Source organism: Dama dama, chromosome 18, assembly GCF_033118175.1.
Source record: "Dama dama isolate Ldn47 chromosome 18, ASM3311817v1, whole genome shotgun sequence".
Lineage (NCBI taxonomy): Eukaryota > Metazoa > Chordata > Mammalia > Artiodactyla > Cervidae > Dama > Dama dama.
In genome coordinates this window covers 53,911,011-53,933,686 of record NC_083698.1, presented here as the reverse complement: position 1 = coordinate 53,933,686, position 22,676 = coordinate 53,911,011, and the positions used below count along the sequence as shown (strand labels likewise).

Genomic DNA, 22,676 nt, shown 5'->3' with positions numbered 1-22,676 from the left:
CCTAAGGGAGTCAATAACGTTGATTTTATTATTTTCACAACCTCTATGGGGTTGGACTCCTCTCACAAAAAAAGGCCTGAGATTTGGTAAATGCTGTATAGTCATTACAGAATTCTGTCAATGAAGGTTTTATTTAAGTAAGATCATTAACCACTGAATACTGATAGTCTGGTGTAATGACCTAACTTGGCAATAGCTACCTTCAATCAAATTTACTAAAAATAAATTACATAGTTTATTTTTTAAAATATGTCTCCAAAAATACCTTGGGAAGGGGAGAAATGAAATCCAATATAAATGTAAAAAAAATAATTTGCCAAGATGCTATATAAATACAGTAGCACTGTTTGACAAATTGGGTGGTATCATTAAAAGTGGTCATTATAATAACATCAAAATTTGCTTCTTTTCTCATTCCATGTTCTGAGAAAATATATGTATTTCTTACTATGTGACACAGAAGAAGGTAATAATAACACTTAAAAAAGTTCAAGCACAGGAGCATATTTTGCCTAGCAATACAGAGCCCTGACTTACTATGGTTTGACTTCAGATTTTTGACTTTACATGGGTGCAAAAGTGGTATGAAATCATTTAGAAACTATACTTCAATTTTTGAGTTCTGATCTTTTCCTGGGTTAGCTACATGCAATACAACAGCCTCCTATGATGCTGAGCATGGAGCCTCAGATCCCAGACAGCCAAGTGATCATGAAGGTAAAGAAGCAATATGGTTATTAATACAAGCATTCTGCTTTTCACTCTCAGTACAGTATCTAATAAGTTATGCGGGACATTCAACATTTTATTATAAAATAGGCTCTGTGTTAGATAATTTTGCCCAACTGTAAGCTACTGTAAGTGTTCTGAGCTTGTTTAGTGTAGGCTGGGCTAAGCTGTGTGACACAGAAGAAAGAACTTCTTTTCTTGGATGTTTTGTGGTGGTGGTGGTGTGTGCATGCTCAGTCATGTCTGACTCTTTGTGACCCTATGGACTGTAGCCCACCAGATTCCTCTGTCCATGGAATTCTCCAGGCAAGAAGACTGGAGTGAGTTGCCAGTTCCTGTTCCAAGGGATCTTCCTGATTCAGGGACTGAACCTGCATCTCTAGCATTGCAGGCAGATTCTTTGCCATCTGAGCCACCTGGGAAGCCCCATGATGCTTTGTAGGTTAGGTGTACTAAATGCATATTCTACTTATCTTATTCAAGTTACCGTGGGCTTATCAAAAGAATGTAACCCAATCCTAAAGTCAAGGAAGAGCCATACCTTATTATAAAGTGATTGTCTTTAACAGAATGAAACTAATTTTATTATATGGCATTCAGGATGATTTCCAGAAGCCTTACATGGCAACCATGAAGAATTCAAAAATATTTAATTTACTTCCTTCATTACAGACAATGCTTTCAGGACAATTTGCCAAGGAGAAGAGCTTGCTTTATTAATCATAACTTGCTAAACAATCATTGACATAAAAAGTAATGCTAGAATAGAAAAGTAATATCCATCTAATTAAACAGAAAACAGCATTTACTTTGAAGCCTGCAATTAGCACAGTTTATGAAGCAAGAGAGATTAAGGTTGTGGTAATCTTTGTCTTTTTTTTTTAAGCAGCTGGGGTTTGATGGTTTATTTGAGGACTTGTGTACTTGGGTTCCAATGCTAGGATAATTCTGTAGTCCTTAAACTATACACATTTAACTCTTCATTGGGTCACAATTATTTTCATATTATTAGAAACCACAAACGGATCAACAACAATTTTTCTAGTGCAAAGTTCCTAAATATAAAACTGATGTTTACAGAATATCCTACTAAAATTCACATGAGTACTTAAATACAGGGGCTTTCAAATAAAACAGTATTATACATTACCATTTTGTGTCAGTTTTGTGGAACAGAGAAAAGATGTTATCCAAAAAGACTCCTTTGTGGCCTTCGTGGCTTGATTATTATTCCCAAGGAGAATGCCCTTGGAAAAAGGAAGTTTGAGGTAGCGGGTAGTATCCTGAAGATTTGTGTTTTCTTCACACTGCAAAAAAATGTTTTAAAAAATGAAAGGGGGAGAGGTAAGAGACCTCTTGAGAATTATTAAGCATAATATCCATTTCTAGTTTTTAAGAACTGGGAAATATTCCAAATATCATTACAAACAGAATTTTGCTTTTAAGTAAAATGCAACAAAAGTGTCTAAGAGGAATAACTCACTTATTTTGGACACAGACCCATTTGGGTTTGAATTCCATCTCTGTTACTTCCCACACAAGTAACTGTATCAAGTTATTCAGCCTCTTATGATTTCCATTTTCTATCTCTATGACCTCACTGTGCTCCCATATGAATTAGATTACATGAGGCCTTAACACAGAGCTTGATACATTGGAAGTGCTCAAGAAATCATACTGCAGTGACCATAGTGTTTTAAAAAATCTTTTAACTGGAGGATAATTGCTTTACAATGTTGTGTTGGTTTCTGTCATACAATGCGAATCAACCATAACTATATGTATATATATATATATATATACACATTACAACGATGTATATATACACAACATAACTATACACACACACACACACACACACACACACACACACACCCTCCATCTTGAGCCTCCCTCTCACCCCCCCATCCCACAACCATAGCATTTTTAAAAAGTGCTTAAATTCTTCCCACATTTCCTCTGAGGTAGATATTAAACAACTCCTTACTTTGAAAACAGGCAATTAAAGGACTCTATATTTCATGATAACCTAATAATCCCACTATGTTGAGAAATCCCTACAGAAAATGTCCGTCAACAAATGTAAAAGAAATTATAGGTTTTATAAATATAGTTTCATATTCCTAGTGTAATTCTTTCTTTAGTCAAGGGTTGTTGCTAAATGTTAAAATCAGCAGGAAAATTGTTGATGAGCAAATGAACATTCAATGCTACCACAGAGATTCCCTCCTACTGGCAAGGGGACAAATATAACTGCACATAGGGGGATCGCCCTGTCGGCCCTCTGATGCAGGGCAACGCAAAACAACACATCATCCTCGCAACGCATTCCTCCCAAAGCTGTGGAGCCTAAACGGATGACACCGACAGATTCACCTTCTACTTCATGGAAAATACAAAGGACAGAGCAACATGCTGAATGCCATGGGGAAGCAACCAGACAAACCCAGAAGGCAGCACTTTCTGTAGGCACCTGTCTTTGACTCTTCAAGTCAAGTTTTGTCGGGGCGGGGGGGGGGCGGGCGGGGGATTACTCTAGATTAAATAATACTTAGGAGATAAGTAAGAGCCAGATACAATATAGTGGCCCTGGATTTGGACAAACTTGCTGAAAAGAATTTTCTTTTGGAATTTATATATTATTAAGTTCCAGATGAGATAAAAAAAATTAATGATTGGAAGTCATTAACTGGCAAAAGCAAATTTAAAAAAATAATAAGTTCCTATTGTATAGCACAGGAAATTATATTCAATATCTTGCAATAAACCATAATGGAAAAGAATATTAAAATAAGCATGTCTATTACATGTGTATCTCTGAGCTACTTTGCTGTATAGCAGATATTGGCACAACATTGTAAATAAACTATACTTCAATAAAAGAAATTTTAAAAATATATAATAAAGCAACTGAGATAATCCTTCAGTACATGAATAGATAAATGCGGTACATCCAGAAACCAGAATATCATTTCAGTGCTAAAAATAAATGAGCTACCAAGCCATGAAAAGACATGGAGGAGATAATGCATATCAAAAAGTGAAAGAAACCAATCTGAAAAGTCTACAAACTCTATGATTCCAAATACGTAATATTCTAGAAAGTGCAGAACTATGAAGACAGTTAAAAAAATAATGAGTGGTTTCCAGGGGTTGGGAGTAGGAGAAAGAATGAACAGACAGACCACAGAAGATTTTTCTAGGGCAGTATGATATTATGATGATGAATACATGTCACTATACATTTGTTGAAATCCACAGAATACACAAAAACAAGAGTGAAAGCTAGGGTTTCCTGGTGGCTCAGTGGTAAAGAATCCATCTGCCAAAGCAGGAGACATGGGTCCGATCCCTGATCTGGGAAGATCCCTCATGCTGTGGAGCAATTGAGCCTGTGTGCCCCAACAACTGAGTATGTGTTTCAGAGCCCGGGAGCCACAACTACGGAGCCCACGTGCCTCAGCGACTGCAGCCGGTGCGCCCTAGAGCCGGTGCTCTGCAACAAGAGAGGCCACCACAATAAGCCTGAGCACCACAACTAGAGAGAGTCCCTCACTCTCTGTGAGTAGAGAAAAGCCTACACAGCAACAAAGACCCAGCACGGCCAAAAGTCAAGAAAAATAAACTTATATATAAAAAAGGGTGGACCCTGGTAAACTATGGGCTTTGGGTAATGATGATGTGTCAATGCAGATTCAACCCTGGTTAAAATAAATACGCACCATTCCAGTGAATGATGCTGACAATGGAGGAAGCTACACACTTGCCGGGCCAGAGGGTGGAAGGGAAGTCTCTATCCTTTACTCTCAACTTTATCGTAGACTAAGCTACTCTTTTAAAAGTCTGCTAAAATAAATAACATCATTTGGGTAAAAAAAAAAGTTCATACAGAAAAACCTCCAGAAAGATATACCCTAAGGGATGAATAGTTAACATCATCTGAGCAATCAGAATATGGTATTTTTATTTTTATTTATCTATATACTGTTTCTGTAATGAAGGTGACTTTAAATTAAAATTTTGAGAAAAATATATTGTAACAGATATAGAATCGGTATTAGTTCAGTTCAGTCGCTCAGTCGTGTCTGACTCTTTGTGACCCCATGAATCGCAGCACGCCAGGCCTCCCTATCCATCACCAACTCCCGGAGTTTACTCAAACTCATGTCCATCGAGTCGGTGATGCCATCCAGCCATCTCATCCTCTGTCGTCCCCTTCTCCTCCTGCCCCCAGTCCCTTCCAGCAACAGGGTCTTTTCCAATGAGCCAACTCTTCACATGAGGTGGCCAAAGTATTGGAGTTTCAGCTTCAGCATCAGTCCTTCCAATGAACACCCAGGACTGATTTCCTTTAGGATGGACTGGTTGGATCTCCTTGCAGTCCAAGGGACTCTCAAGAGTCTTCTCCAACACCACAGTTCAAAAGCATCAATTCTTCAGCACTCAGCTTTCTTCACAGTCCAACTCTCACATCCATACATGACCACTGGAAATAGGTATAGCTTAACTTATTTTGAGTATAAATTTAGGAACTTTATTATTTTTTAATGTATATATTTATTTTTAAGGCTAGTGTTTTGGGAACAGGTAGGAAATTAAGCACAGAACCTCTTGGGTATTCTAGGCTAATCTGTGTGATTTACAAAAAATTTTTAATACTAAATCTTTAAGAAAGACACCTCTAGTAAGCTTAGAGAAACAAAATCAGAATATTACAAGATCTTCTTCCTGGCACACCTGCCCAGTAACAGGAGGACCAATAAACACAAGAAACAGTCTCCATAACTCTCTTCTCAGGTTATGGCTCCAAATGCTTTATTACTGTACGATATTTCACTTAGACAGAAGAATGCCTATATAGTTTAGAAATAATTATAACGTGAACACTTCAGATGCTTTCCTGAATAAAAGTGCTTAGCAAAGTAAAGTTCTGGAACCTGGGGTCACCATCCCCCTCTCCTCAGTCTTGTTCTGGTATCAGGGCTTGGAGCACAGCGTCCTACACTGGCCCTGTTTTTTTCTGCCTGGATCTTGTCTGTAGGGTCAGTAACATGCTCTGCTCCCATCCCCAGCATGACCTGTGGTCTGTATGTTGAACCACTCCTTCCTATTGAAACTGAAGCTTCATACACACCCAGTCCAGACACCATCCAGGTTTCTTCCTCAGAAGAAACTTCCAGAAGCTGAAGCGTGCCCTGGTCTGGTATGCTCTATCTGTGTACAGAAATCCTGAAGCCATAGATGGCTTTCTTATCCTCATCCCTACAAATGACTGCCTGGTTCTTGAAGACTTCTGGAAGCCTCTTGGAATGCCTGCTTGCTGAACTCATGCAACTCAACCGGCAGTCAAGGATCAACCACTTCTGTGATTGAAGATGCGATGGCCATGTTCTACCCATAGGGGACACTGTGGATAGACACCTTGGCTGCCTTGACAGGGGGCAGTCACTATGGCCAGGTGAGCGCCATCTATTATAGTTCACTGCACTTCTCCCCCAGGCTGGGGGCAAGACCTCAGCATCAGAGTCTCTCTCATTTCAAGCTGTGACACCTTGAATACCTTCTTACAACTGAACTCTATCACCCTTACTCAACACAAAATACAGTAACTAACACAAACATTACTCTGGACACAGAAGTTATTTTAAGACCTTCCTTCCACGAATAATATCAGTGTGTGTTATGCATGTGTTGTGTGTATGTTGGTGCTGGTGTGGGGAGGAAGTGGGGAGGATGGGTAGGAATTCTACCTATTAATTTAATAAAGAAAAGTACATAATAACTCTTTGGTCTCTGTGAACCCTTTGCTATAATATTTACTGTATTATAATATTTACTAATACTAGGTGTCGAAATTGATTTTTTTGCTTTGTCCAACAGGAGTCAAAATCATATGTTAGGTATGGGGTTAGAGTTTAAATCTATTTCCAAAGAACTTAAGTGGCCTTCAGGGAAAATCTCACAGCCTGGCTTTTCTTGTCCTCTGAGGTTTTTAGCATGCATCCTCAACACATCACACAGCACTAGAGATTTTATAGGCAATCCAGGCAACCATCATTCTGTTGTTGTTCAGTTGCTAAGTCATATGCTAAGTTGTGTCTGACTCTTTGTGACCCCATGGTCTGCATTTACATTTATTTACATTCCTTTGTCATCATTTACAAAGGCTTACTAAATGTCAGACTAAGCACTCTGCGTGAGTTTTTTTGCTCTGATAATAATCCTATGAGGCAGGACATCATAACCTGAAGGGCTTATGTGATTTGCTCAATATTACAATGTTAGTAAGAGTCAGAGCCAGGATGTGAACCAAAGTTCATGCTCACAACTACTATACAAAATAGCAGTCATGACTTCAATGACTTTTCCACTGTTGTCTTAACCAGGTTTTGACTTTTGCTGTAACAAATTTTAAAATTAATTAACAGATAACATATTGAATGGTAGGTATGGTTAAGAAAGATCGCCCCCAAGATTTCATTTTTCACACAAAGTATGTTTGTGGGAAACACCCTGGGAGAGAGCTTAGAGTGGTCTTTGGAGCTGAAATAGTTTCATATCTAACAAGCCTATGAGTCCTACAGTGAAATGGCTGATCTGTGTTCTGAAGCCACCCAGGGAGCAAAAGGGATCATGTGATCTGGATGCGGTTGGCGGGGAGAAGCACACAGGAGCAGAGAAGGCGTGTCACGGGAGCTGAGGAACACAACAGATGAGTCAGAGATCATTTGTTCATTCACTGGATGAAACAGAATTTACAGAAAAGAAATGAGACTGAAGAGCAGTGAAGGCTAGAAACAGGCTCCAGAAGATAGGCCTGTAGGGCACGGCAGATGTTGTAAAGGGTTAAGCCAAAAAGGTTGTCCAGAGTCTTCAGAGGAAATGCTCAGCTTACCAGCAGAAGCCAGGGAGTGAGAAGGAGTCAGCTGTGAATTTCTCGAGCATTCTTCTGCCAGGTGGGAGAAGAGTCTGGACTGTGAGGAGGAGTCTGAACAAGGGTGTGGATGGGAGAGAATAAATGGGTAGGAGCAGTCTTCCCCCAGGTGAAGGGCTAAAAGTCAAGGAAGTCACAGAAATGAAGCTGGTAAAGTACAGCATGGAAATATCAGTGCAAAAGAGTTGTGGCTAGATGTCTGAATGCCTGTGAATCTGAACAGTAAAAAACTGCAGCTTTGCACAAAGCTACATCACTGTGTTTTTTTGATGGATGGTTTTGTCACCACAGTAAAATGCAGTTACATCCTAAACTGATGAGTAGTTAAATACAGACCACTTGCATTCTGGGGAACACCTGTAATGCAACTATTTTCGTTTTAGCATAGGGATGATTTTTTTCATCAAATCCAGCGTGGGCATGGAACAAGGCAACATGGATATTAGAATAAGAAGAAATATCCTCCCTTCCTCTTGCAGCAGACACAAGCAAAAGTCTTGCTGGTATTATGTTAGATGGGGGAGACAGACAGAGAGATGCAGGAACAATCAACTGAGCCATTCTTTCTAGGAGAGACAAGGCCACATGACTACAACCCCCTGAGGTTACTCCTGGATTATGGGAACAAAACAATGTCACTGTCAGAGAAAAGGACAATTCTCTGTGTTTACTTTGATAGGGTGGGATCTGTGCAAGTCATTTTAAAATGGCATGAAGTTAATTTATTACAAATTAGAGAAGAGGGAGATGAAACGCAGCCTGCTGCTTTACTCGAGACTGAAATCAGATCTGACAGGAGGGATGGACTCCCTAGATTATTAAAGAAGAGTTAAAACAAAGGCTCTGTGGCAGCAGTAGTAGCCTCTGTCTTCTTTGAGATGATATAGCCTGGCTCACAATCTATTTCTTTGCCCAGAATGAAAATCAGTTGGTGGAGCAATGAATTATGCATCACACACCAGGCCACTATTTGTCCACTGTCTTGAGCAAGAAAGAGATGCAGTGGTCAGTCACAGACAGTCATCCAGAAAAGGGATAGGTGCAAAAATGCAAGCTATATAATTGAGAGAAATAAACAAGAAGTTTCTTCAGATAGTAACTGGTACAGAGATTCATAGCATATTAATCAAATTAAGGGGCCTGTAAGTTTCAGGATGTAGAAAATTAAATTAAAAACTATAGTAAGTTAGACAATCCATTTGAAACTACTGCCAGTTAATTGAACCAGATTTATCAATAGCTGTGGCAGAAAAAACCTTCTTCTGGGGATCCTTTCAACATGATTCGTCATTTTTAATGTCAGTTATTAAACATGTATTAAAATTCTACTATTTGACAGTCTTTTAATTCAGTATAAAGAATGTAACAAGGAGATAAAAATAGTCTCTGTACATGAGGGCATTACATGTCTGACCTCTGCACTCATTTGTTAAGACTGATGACAAAGCAGCAATAAAGACCCCTGGATTTTAGCTCTGCCAGGGAAGTAGAGAAAAATCTGTGGGGAAAAAGGCTATTTGACTTCAGTCATAAAGAGTAAGAGGCTTGCCAGGCAAGAGAGAGAAAGACATGTTATACAGAAGAAACAAAACATAAAAAGACACTGGGGGAGAAAAACACATACATGAGATGATGAAGATATGGCAACTAAATGCAATATGGGTTCTAGACTGGATCCTAGAAGAGAAAAATAAAAGTACTGGAAAAATGTGTAACATCCAAATAAGTTTTGTGTTAACAGTATTGCATCAAGGTTAATTTAGTTTCAATAAATGTTCTGTGGTTATGTAAGATGCTAACATAAGGAGAAGTTGGGTGAAGGGTATATGGGAATTTTCTGTACTATTTTTGCAACTAAGTCTAAAATAACTGAAAAAACAACTGTTTTAAAAAAGTACAGGTGTAGTCAGACAACTATATGTAGTTGAGTGTGGCCTAAATGATGTGATTTTTTTTTTTTTCAGGACCAAAAAAGCCTTGGGACTACTCTGAACTTCTTAAGGAAAACTCAGACTGATTCTGATATCTGTCTCTGGTTTAAATTCCTTAAAGAACCACCAAGGAAGAGGCAGTGATTGGTCATGAAACCAAGTGTTTAGATGGTGAGGTAAAGTGTGAGCAGTCAAGAAAAACTGAAGGTTTCAATTCACCACAGGAGAGGATGGAGATGGAAAAAAAAATTCAGTTTTGGACAAGCCAAGTTAAGAGGTGTCTCTGGTGGACCCCACTGAAGATGCTCAGTAGGCTGGTAAAAGTCCTGAACTACAAACCCAGATCTGGACATCATCAGCAGAGATGTAGCAAATTAACCCACAGAAGTGGGTGAGATGGTTCCAGAGTGTAGGAGACACAGACAGGGTCCAAAGATTAAACCCATGATAACACCAAGATTTAAGATGCAGGGAAGATGCACACTAGTATATACAGGAAGGGTAAACAACAAAGTCTTACTGTATAGCACAGGGAACTATATTCAACATACTGTGATAAGCCATAACATAAAAGAATATGAAAAAGAATATATATGTGTATAGCTGAGTCATTTTGCAGTACAGCAGTAATTAACACAATGTTTCTAAGTTAACTATACTTCACTAGGGGATTCCAAGGTGGCACTAGTGCTAAGAATCCATCTGCCAATGCAGGAGACAAGAGACACAGGTTCAATCCCTGAGACACAAGAGACGCAGGTTTGATCCCTGGAGTGGCAAGATCTTCTGCAGCAGGGAATGGCAACCCACTGCAGTATTCTTGCATGGGAAATTTCATGCAAAGAGCCTGGCAGGCTACAGTTATGGGGCCACAAAGAGTTGGACATGACTGAGTGAGCACATGCAACAAAAAACATACTTTACTAAAAAAACTTTTTAAAATACAGATAAGAGAGAAGAGTACTCAAAGGAGTAGAAGGATCAGACTCAGGAGAACACTGTCAGACCACGAAATTTGGGATTTTTAAAAAGGGTAATCAATAGTATTACATGTTATAGGGAAATCAAGTAAGGGAAGATTTAGGAAGTGTCTAGAAGGTGGGCCACAGCGTAGGTGCTAGTGACCTTGAGGGGAAAACTTCATTTGAGCTTCAAGGACAGAGAGTAGCCCGAGGGACAGATGGGATGGAGGGAAGTAGAGACAGTGAGTGAAGACCAGCCTTTCCTGCAGGTGACTGAGATGGGAAAGGAAGAGAGAGTGTGGTAGCTATTACAATGTAGTTTGTCTTTAAAGAAAAAGGGCTAGTAGAAGTAAAGAAATTATAAAAATTAGGGCAGAAATAAATGCAAAAGAAACAAAAGAGACCATAGCAAAAATCAACAAAGCTAAAAGCTGGTTCTTTGAGAAGATAAATAAAATTGACAAACGATTAGCCAGACTCATCAAGAAACAAAGGGAGAAGAATCAAATCAACAAAATTAGAAGTGAAAATGGAGAAATCACAACAGACAACATAGAAATACAAAGGATCATAAGAGACTACTATCAGCAACTACATGCCAATAAAATGGACAACTTGGAAGAAATGGACAACTTCTTAGAAAAGTATAACTTTCCAAAACTGAACAAGGAAGAAATAGAACATCTTAACAGACCCATTACAAGCATGGAAATTGAAACTGTAATCAGAAATCTTCCAGCAAACAAAAGCCCAGGACCAGATGGCTTCACAGCTGAATTCTACCAAGAATTTAGAGAAGAGCTAACACCTATCCTACTCAAACTCTTCCAGAAATTGCAGAGGAAGGTAAACTTCCAAACTCATTCTATGAGGCCACCATCACCCTAATACCAACACCAGACAAAGATGCCACAAAAAAAGAAAACTACAGGCCAATATCTCCGATAAACATAGATGTAAAAATCCTTAACAAAATCCTAGCAAACAGAATCCAACAACATATTAAAAAGATCACACATCATGACCAAGTGGGCTTTATCCCAGGGATGCAAGGATTCTTTAATATCTGCAAATCAATCAATGTAATACACCACATTAACAAATTGAAAGATAAAAACCATATGATTATCTCAATAGATGCAGAAAAAGCCTTTGACAAAATTCAACATCCATTTATGATAAAAAACCTTCCAGAAAGCAGGAATAGAAAGAACATATCTCAACATAGTAAAAGCTATATATGACAGACCCACAGCAAACATTATCCTCAATGGTGCAAAATTGAAAGCATTTCCCCTAAAGTCAGGAACAAGACAAGGATGCCCACTCTCACCACTACTATTCAATATAGTTTTGGAAGTTTCAGCCACATCAATCAGAGAAGAAAAAGAAATAAAAGGAATCCAGATAGGAAAAGAAGAAATAAAACTCTCACTGTTTGCAGATGGCATAATCCTCTACAAAGAAAACCTTAAAGCCTCTACCAGAAAATTACTAGAGCTAATCAATGAATATAGCAAAGTTGCAGGATAAAAAATTAACACACAGAAGTCCCTTGCATTCCTATACACTAACAATGAGAAAACAGAAAGAGAAATTAAGGAAACAATCCCATTCACCATTGCAACAAAAGAGTAAAATACTTAGGAATAAATCTACCTAAAGAAACAAAAGACCTATATATAGAAAACTATAAAACACTGATGAAAGAAATCAAAGAGGACACAAACAGATGGAGAAATAGACCATGTTCATGGATTGGAAGAATCAATATAGTGAAAATAAGTATATTACCCAAAGCAATCTATAGATTCAATACAAGCCCTATCAAACGACCAATGGTATTTTTCACAGAACTAGAACAAGTAACTTCACAATTTGTATGGAAATACAAAAAACCTCGAATAGCCAAAACAATTCTTGAGAAAGAAGAATGGGCCTGGAGGAATCAACTTGCCTGACTTCAGGCTATACTACAAAGCTGCTATCATCAAGACAGTATGGTACTGGCACAAAGACAGAAATATAGATTAATGGAACAAAATAGAAAGCCCAGAGGTAATTCCACTCACCTATGGACATCTTATCTTTGACAAAGGAGGCAAGAATATATAATGGAAAAAAGACAATCTCTTTAACAAGTGTGCTGGGAAAACTGGTCAACCATTTGTAAAAGAATGAAACTAGAACACTTTCTAACACCATACACAAAAATAAACTCAAAATGGATTAAAGATCTAAACGTAAAACCAGAAACTATAAAACTCCTAGAGGAAAACATAGGCAAAACACTCTCAGACATAAATCACAGCAGGATCCTCTATGACCCACCTCCCAGAGTAATGGAAATAAAAGCAAAAATAAATAAATGGGACCTAATGAAACTTAAAAGCTTTTGCACAACGAAGGAAACTATAAGCAAGGTGAAAAGACAGCCTTCAGAATGGGAGAAAATAATAGCAAATGAAGCAACTGACAAAGAATTAATTTCAAAAACATACAAGCAACTCCTGCAGCTCAATTCCAGAAAAGTAAATGACCCAATCAAAAAATGGGCTAAAGAACTAAACAGACATTTCTCCAAAGAAGACATACAGTTGGCTAACAAACATATGAAAAGATGCTCAACATCACTTACTATCAGAGAAATGTAAATCAAAACCACAATGAGGTACCACCTCACACCGGTCAGAATGGCTGCTATCCAAAAGTCTACAAGCAATAAATGCTGGAGAGGGTGTGGAGAAAAGGGAACCCTCTTACACTGTTGGTGGGAATGCAAACTAGGACAGCCACTATGGAGAACAGAGTGGCGATTCCTTAAAAAACTGGAAATAGAACTGCCATATGACCCAGTAATCCCACTGCTGGGCATACACACCAAGGAAACCAGAATTGAAAGAGACATGTGGACCACAATGTTCATCACAGCACTGTTTATAATAGCCGGGACATGGAAGCAACCTAGATGTCCATCAACAGACGAATGGATAAGAAAACTGTGGTACATATATACAATGGAATATTACTCAGCCATTAAAAAGAATGTATTTGAATCAGTTCTAATGAGGTGGATGAAACTGGAGCCTATTATACAGAGTGAAGTAAGTCAGAATGAAAAACACCAATACAGTATACTAACACATATATATGGAATTTAGAAAGATGGTAACGATGACCATATATGCAAGACAGCAAAAGAGACACAGATATATAGAACAGTCTTTTGGACTCTGTGGGAGAAGGTGAGGGTGGGATGATTTGAGAGAAAAGCATTGAAACATGTATATTATCATATGTGAAACAGATCACCAGTCCAGGTTCGATGCATGAGACAAGGTACTCAGGGCTGGTACACTGGGATGACCCTGAGGGATGGGATGGGGAGGGAAGTGGGAGGGGGGTTCAGGATGGGGAACACATGCACACCCATGGCTGATTCAGGTCAATGTATGGCAAAACCCACTACAATATTGTAAAGTAATTAGCCTCCAATTAAAATAAATAAATGTTTTAAAAAAAGAAAAAGGATTGAGAGTGTTAAAAATCTGAGAACTCTACCAGAAGAGAGGAAACAAGAGGGGATGCTAAGAGGAGCAAGGTCCCAGGGGAGCCAGGAGAAGAGGAAGATCCTGAGAGAAGCAGGTTGAAGCATCAGCCTTGAAGGGAAGGAGTCTTGTCCCACCCCCTGAGACAGGAAGCAGGAGGTAAAGGAATGAGGCAGATAAGTGTGCAGGTGGCAAAGGAGAGAATACATGAAGTTAAGGAAGTTCCTGTCTCACGGCCTCTGTTTTCTCTGTTAAGGACAGGAGAAGTGGTGAGGCAGGCAGAGTGGTAAAGTCTTGTCAGTAGTTCTTATGAGGACTAAGAAGGGAACTATGGGCAGAGGTTTTCAACACCATACAGGAGTTGGTGACCAAACCATCACCAAGGAAAACAAATGCAAGAAGACAAAGTGGTTGTCTAAGGAAGCTTTACAAATGGCTAAGAAAAAAAGAGAAGCAAAAGTCCAGGGACAGAGGGAAAGATATACCCAAATGAATGCAGAGTTCCAGAGAATAGAAAGGAGAGATAAGAAAGATTTCTTAAATGAACGATGCAAAGAAATAGAGGAAAACAATAGAATGGAAAAGACTAGAGATCTCTTCAAGAAAATTGGAGACAACAAGGGAACATGTCATGCAAGGATGAGCATGATAAAGAACAGAAACGGCAAGGACCTAACAGAAGCAGAAGAGATTAAAAAGAGGTGGCAAGAATACACAGAAGAACTATACAAAAAAATCTTAATGACCCAGATAATTTCGATGGTATGGTCACTCACCTAGAGCCAGACATCCTGGAGTGTGAAGTCAAGTAGGCCTTTGGAAGCATTACTCTGAACAAGTTAGTGGAGGTGATGGAATTCCAGCTGAGCTATTTCAAATCCTAAAAGATGATGCTGTTAAAGTGTTGCACTCAATATATCAGCAAATTTGGAAAACCCAGCAGTGGCCACAGGACTGGAAAAGATCAGTTTTCATTCCAGTTCCAAAGAAGGGCAGTGCCAAAGAATGTTCAAACTACTGTACAACTGCACTCATTTCACATAATAGCAAGGTAATGCTCAAAATCCTTCAAGCTAGGCTTCAACAGTATGTGAACTGAGAACTTCCAGGTATGCAAGCTGGATTTAGAAAAGGCAGAGGAAGCAGAGATCAAATTGCCAACATTAGTTGGATCACAGAAAAAGCAACGTAATTCCAGAAAAACATCTTCTGCTTTACTGACTATGCTAAAGCCTTTGACTGTGTGGATGACAACAAATTGCAGAAAATTCTTAAAGAGATGGGAATACCAGACCACCTTACCTGTCTCCTGAGAAATCTGTATGCAGGTCAAGACACAACAGTTAGAACTGGATGTGGAACAACAGACTAGCTCAAAACTGGGAAAGGAGTACACTGAGGTGGTATATTGTCACTCTGCTTATTTAACGTCCATGCAGAGTATATTATATGAAATGCCAGGCTAGATAAATCATAAGGTGCAATCAAGATTGCTGGGAGAAATATCAATAACCTCAGATACACAGATGATATCACTCCATTGGCAGAAAATGAAGAGGAACTAAAGATCCTGCCGATGAAGGTAAAGGAGGAGAGGGAAAAAGCTGGCTTGAAACTCAACATTCGAAAAACTAAGATTATGGCATCTGGCCCCATCACTTCATGGCAAACAGAAAGGGAAAAAGTGGAAGCAGTGACAGATTTGGTTTTCTTGGGCTCCAAATCACTGCAGACAGTGACCGCAGCCATGAAATTAAAAGACACTTGCTCCTTGAAAGGAAAGCTATGACAAACTTAGAGAGCATTTTAAAAAAGCACAGACATCTCTTTGCTGACATAAAGAGTTGGACTATAAAGAAGGCCGAGTGCCGAAGAATTGATGACTTCAAAATGTGGTATTGGAGTTGACTCTTGAGAGTCCCTTAGACAGCAAGGAGATCAAACCAATCAATCCTAAAGGAAATCAACCCTGAATAATCACTGGAAGGACTGTTGCTAAAGCTGAAGTTCTATTACTTTGGCCACCTGATGCGAAGAGCCAACTTATTGGAAAATGCCCTGATGCTGGGAAAAGACTGAAGGCAAAAGGAGAAGAGGGTGACAGAGGATGAGATGGTTAGATAGCATCACGGACTCAATGGAATTTGAGCAAACTCTGGGAGATAGTGGAGGACAGAGGAGCCTGGTGTGCTTAATCTATGTGGTCACAAAGATTTGGACATGATTTAGTGACTGAACAACAAAGAAGACAGTAACCAGGACAGGTAGAAAGTTGCCATGTTGTATGGAATAAGTTTTACAGAGAGAGGGCATGGAAACTCTTCACAAAAGGATGGAGAATGGTATCTTTACATGCACCGAGGCATTTAAAGAGATCGAGCGTCAGGACACTGAACACGAGGCTTCAGAAAAAGAGCTTTCTGTACTCCAGAGGTCACCCAGGAAGCTCTCTCAGCCGAGAGCCAGAGTTCAACAGAGGCAGAGATTTTAAAAGATTGTGTAGTGGTATTAATTACTGAGAATGAAAGCACTTTCTGCCCGTCACATTAGTAGCCTTCAGGGCTGAGACCAAGTCCACTTATTAAGTCATCTTAGCTGTCTTCTCCTTTCTTTTTCTTTGCTTGATTTAGCTTGTGTTGGACTGTGTTAATCACTCAGTCATGTCCGACTCTTTGCCACTCCACGGACTGTAGCCAGCCAGGCTTCTCTGTTCATGGACTTCTCCAGGCAAGAATACTGGAGTGGATTACCATTCCCTTCTCCAGAGCAACTTTCCAACCCAGAGATTGAACCCTGGTCTCCTGCCTCGCAGGCAGATTATTTACCATTTGAGCTACAGGGAAGTCTGGTTTGGCTTACGTTTATGCTAAATTCACCAGGCTACTTACATTTTAATTTAATTTTGCAGGTGTATGCTACTTAATTTCTCTCACAGTCTGTAACAAAACAAGGATTATGTGGCCAATGCTCCTATGCCTAAGCCCAGGGTGGACAGATATGTTTTGTGCTTGTCTAAGATCTATTGTTCATGATTATAGGGGTGTTCTTGTGGGGTTCCCTTGTGACTCAGCTGGCAAAGAATCTGCCTGCAATGCAGGAGACCTGGGTTTAATCCCTGGGTTGGGAAGATCCCTTGGAGAGGGGAAAGGCTAACCACTCCAGTATTCTGGCTTGGAGAATTCCATGGACTATGTAGTCCAGGGGGTCGCAAAGAGTCAGACACAACTGAGTGGCTTTCACTTACAGGGGTGTCTCTTTCAGAACTGTTGGAGAAGTATGTAGAGTTTTCTGCACAGCAAGATGGGTGGCAAACCTATCAGTCTATTAAATTTTTCAGACTCCTGTCATTTTTCCATTTTACTTATAAACACAAACATCGTATAGGAAAGGATAAGTGGAAAGCAACTCAATCTGAGAAATTCACCTCAAAGAAGGTAACTAGTGAAGAGGGGCTGTGCTGGACTTCTCTGGATCAGGTAGGGAACTAGAGTATAGCATAAGAAACTGAAACATTGCAGGGAAAAAATGAGACACAAAGCATTTATGAACAAACTTCTAGGGAGCAAAAGTGAAATGAATTCATCAAAGACTCTTGCAATCTAGGCCATACATTAAACTAATCCCTTTCCAACCAGGAAACACGATCATCCTCTATTTAGCTGATTTCTTATCTGACCCTTCTCTTGTTCAGAAACAATAAATCCCACCCTAAGGAATCAGATTCTCTACTAAGCAAATCCCCAGTCTGGCTGAGTTGGGTCACTTGAGTCATAGTGGTGTTAATCAACATAATGAATTTGCAAAACCCCAATTTCTTTAAAAGTAGACTGTATTATTATTTGTTTATCTATACACACAAACTAGACCCGAGAGTATTTTGGCATGTACTTCAAAGAAATAAAAATCCTTCACTAGAATAGGTCAGAATGAAGACTTGAAGGCACAGTTATTAACTTCCTATCCTTCTTTTTTGAACCTTCATATTATTATCTTTAACAGACTTGACCTTTGGAAAATGAATTTTCTTAAGCTTATTATTTCAATCTCTTTTTTTAACTTTGCTTTCCAACAGGTAGTTGGCAAGGAGTAGCCAAAAATATCTCTACAAATTTAAGGAAGACAACAAACCTAGCAGAATGCAGCAAAATAACAAAACTTAGCAAGATTAAACACTGTTACAATCAACTTAGGAATTCCAAAGACAAGTTTTGGACTTAGCCATCAACTACTTAGAGGTATTACTGATGTCCTCAGAGGTGAAAAGGGACCCTGGAAGCACAAAACCTTTAATGATGACTAATCAAGTTCTTTCACTTCCCTTTCTAAAGCTATAATATTTGGATTTTTTTATATTTCAGAGGTTATCTCCATGGAATACCACTGCAAACATACTATCAATTATGTAAAGGTGAAATGACTTTGAAAGGGAGCTTTGCCCTCAGAATTCTTCAGCTTCTGCTCTAAAGGATGAATCCAGGTTCTTGCCAGACCACTGACTGATAACAACTGTGTCACAATGATTTCCTTAAAACACACTCAGAAATCCAGTCACTGTCACAAGGGGAAATTATTATCTTTTCATAAATTTTAGGCCCAAATTAGGGCTATTAAACAGTTTTCAACATACCAATTTTTTTTTTCTTAGTTCACTGTAGAAATGAATCTTCTAAACCAGAAACTTACATGAGGAGGAAAGTAGATTTTTAAATATCCTACTATGAGGGATTCCCTGGTGGCTCAGATGGTAAAGAGTCTGCCTGCAATGTGGGAGACTGGGTTCGACTCCTGGGTTGGGAACATCCCCTGAGGAAGGAAATGGCAACCCACTCCTGGAAAATCCCATGGACAGAGGAGACTATCATGCTACAGTCCATATGATCTTATAAATAAATCAGTTTTAAACTTTACTTAGCTAAAGTTATACATTTTGGGGGTACCCGACTCTTTGCGACCCCATGGACTATAGCCTACCAGGCTCCTCCCTCCATGGCATTCTCCAGGCAAGAGTACTGGAGTGGGTTGCCATTTCCTTCTCCAGGGGATCTTCCCAACTCAGGGATCAAACCCGGGTCTCCTGTACTGCAGGCAGATGCTTTAACCTCTGAGCCACCAGGGAAGCCCAATTTCTAACATTGAAGAGGGATCATTAGAAAGGCCCTCCTTACCCTTAACTTTCTAAAAATGTTCACTCATATTATAAAGGCTCTTACAGTTTTATTTTTTACATTCAATCAGAATTTGCTTTGGTATAAGAAGCAAGGTAGGGATCCAGAGCTTAATTTTTCCCTGCAACACCTATTGTGGTCATCTCAGTTATCTCAACATCAATTATTAAATGGGCTATTTTTTTACCCAGTAATTTGAAATCCATTCCTCTTCCTAGCTTCCTTTTTCATTCAAATTTTTAAATTAATAAATTCAAGGCTGTAATTGTCAGCAGGCTGTGAGACTGCCCATCATGGCAGAGGAAGAATAACATTATGCTCATAATACGGTTTTATAATCATAACCTGCAAGTGCCCTTAAGTAGAAATTGTACTTCTTGACTCAGTACTATGAAAAAGAAAACCATGGCATCAACTAGATGAAAAACAAAAGATGTATGCTTGACAGGTATTCCAGTTCTCTTTAAGCAAATGCTGAATAATCCTAATCATAAGACTCAGCTACTTAGGGTTGTTCTGTGGAGCTAATGCTTCCTCATGGGTCTACACAACGTAGGCCTGCCCCGTATGAGATGATCTACAGATACCATCCTGAGCCTCCTTTGTGATGGAGGAAGATCACTGGGAAGAGCTGCTTTTTACACTGTTGATGCTCAAATAAATTTTCTTATGCTTTTTGGATTGGAATTCTGTGTATCCACTGAAAATTTGTGCAAGGGCTTGAGATGATTCAAAGCTCCACTTTTGAGAAAAATGGTGGTTCTGTCAAAGGCATCCTGACAGACTCCAGGTAATAGGAGTACATGAGCCTATGCCTGGGAACCAATAGCAGCTGGACTGCTAAATGCTCACACGTAGAAGCAAGCCCTGCTACCTGTCCTCCTGGCATTTTAAGTACATGGGTGTCTCTAATCAGCAGCTAAGAGTCTTAATATTATTTATACTTCTTTAGAGGAAGTCAACCTAGACTTGACTGGAAAGTTAGTACCTGCCACCCAAAAACACCCTCCAAGCCACAGGTGAGAGAGCCTACATTGGGCAATGTCATGTACGCACAGTCCTGTCTGACTCTCTTTGACCCTGTGGACTGTAGCTCATCAGGCTCCTCTATCCATGGGATTTTCCAGGCAAGAATGCTAGAGTGGGTTGCCATTTCCTCCTCCAGGGGATTTTCCCAACCCAGGGATCAAACCCATGTTTCTTGCATCTCCTATATCGGTGGGTGGATCCTTTACCACTGTGCCACTTGGGAAGCCTTGTGAAATGTCATAAAGAAGGGATTTATTCTTCTAAATATTATTAGGAAGTTAATAATTACCTTAGCCCTGCCTTTTCTGTGTGAAGATTTAATGGTACACAGAGTCAAGATCACAAACATTCATATCAAGTACCACTTATGTCTTTTGGAAAACTGTAGCTGAAGACACAGCCTGTCATATTACCCATCTCACATAAAGGGGCCGCAGACCTTTATTTATATAAATAGATCATCTCATGTGTCTAGTGCAATTAAATCCTCTGTGTGCCTTAGTGTCACTCTACTTGAAAATATTTTTTCCCTGTATTTTAACATCACGAATTCCTTTAAGTCATTTTTGAAGTCTAGAGGATGTATGTGCCAGAAATGGAGGCACTTTAATCGTCTTATTCACCACTATATTCCCAGTTGCTAGAAGAATGTCTGCCCTGTAGTCTGCGGTAGTCAATGTGCTGAACAACCAACCATAAAATAAATGATTCAAGAAATATGCACATACATACCAATGCACAAACAAAAATTACCCGGTGTCTTGTGTATGGACAATCATTTTACTAGCAATAATCCAAATGTAAAGAAAGTCTCTGTCATCTCCTTCCTTCACTCAGTGTATCTTCACTGCACATCTGCCACATGCCAGAACCCCTCTGACTCAGCTGTTGCTCCTGAAGGGCTCCTAAACCTACCCTGGTGAGTTGAGGGGTCATCAGACAACCATTTGACAATGTAATGAGGACAATGGTAAGAGATTCGTGCAGATACCCGGGGAACTCATGGGCGGGCACATGGTCAGCTGGGAACATAGAGAGTAGGAACTAGGGTGAGGGGACTGTTTTCCCAAAGGTTCTGGCCCAGGTGAGCCTCTGCAGATGAGGAGAAGCCAACTGTTGGGAGACAGGGGAAGCATGGCTGCAGGAACGTCAAGTGGAACTGGGGGAACCAGCAGGCAGGAAGTGACTGGGGCATTAAGTAGAGGACTAGAAATGAGATGACGTGAGGCATAAGGGAGGAGGCAGCCTGACATACCTGAAAGCCTGCCATTTCCACTGTTGGCAATGGGAAGCTTTTCCATGGGTTGAAGTCAGGCAGGGGCCTGGTAAGATTTGCACCTTAGACAGGTCACTCTAATGGCTGACTGGAAAATGGACTAAATGCAGAGAAAGCCCAGGTGGGCAGGACTAGTGAGCCCAGATAAGAGCTGACAAGAGCCTGGAAGAGCATGTGGTTACAGAAATGGAGAAATGCAAAGGAGAAAAATTTTGGAGAAAATCATATACTTTAATGCTTGATTTCATAGTTACGAGTGCTTCTGTTCTGTATTTCATTATTACTAGTATTCTCTGATAATTCCTAAGGATCTCCTGTTAGGTGAATTTTCTTTTTATTGCCTACTACACTATATTTTTTCCTCCAAATGTTTGCATGCCAATTCTTGCAGCAAAAAATAGCGAGAAACAACCACTGAAGTTGTCATGACAAAGAACAGCCACTTACTTCTCCCTTGCTTCGTGAGAGCAGCAAACAAGACAAATGGAAAGGTGACCTTGCAAAATTTGCTTCTGGGGTATACAGATAAGAAAGCAAGTACTGGGAATATTTTTAAAATATTAATATATTAGAATATTAAAAACCTTATTTGTAAGGTTTATCTAATCCTATCACAGCCATGGATAGGATTTCAAGGTCACCCTATAGACTTAGCCAAATATCCTTATTTCAGTTAAGTTAAAAAAAAAAATCTCTAAAATACATGTCAGAATATGATAGAATCTAGAGATACTACTCTCAAAAATGCACTCTCCCTGCCAGCAAGCATCCAAAAGAGTATCTTTGCAGTCCATTTTTGCTCTTTTCCAGAGTGAGGGTAAGACTGCGAGTTAGTACTTCTGCCCTGTTTTTCACAACTGCTCCCAACCTCTGACTGATGTTACCTTATGCACAATGAGCTCGTGCGTGCCATCTGGAAGTGTCCTACCATCTTCCTGCATCAGGGGAACAAAGGAGAAGCCAAACAATTTCTTCTCTCCTTTCTCCTTTGCTGTAGAAGGAAAAAAAAGAAAAAAAAGAATCAGTCAGTTATTTCACTGTATGCTTACACAACTGTGTTCAGACACACAGATTGTGGAGATGAGTGATCATGAAGAAATAG

At 39.5% G+C, this 22,676-nt stretch overlaps 1 protein-coding gene across 3 annotated transcripts in view; it reads right to left on the bottom strand.

Moving 5' to 3' along the window:
- The window catches only part of DOCK4 (dedicator of cytokinesis 4), a 479,093-nt gene that overhangs the window by 149,317 nt on the left and 307,100 nt on the right, over positions 1-22,676 (bottom strand). For all 3 annotated transcript variants that reach the window (XM_061165346.1, XM_061165344.1, XM_061165347.1), the window contains 2 exons: positions 22,459-22,565; positions 1,880-2,036 (listed from right to left, as the gene is read on the bottom strand). In XM_061165346.1, coding sequence (XP_061021329.1) covers positions 1,880-2,036; positions 22,459-22,565 — 264 coding nt within the window. The remainder of the gene's footprint in view (positions 1-1,879; positions 2,037-22,458; positions 22,566-22,676) is intronic.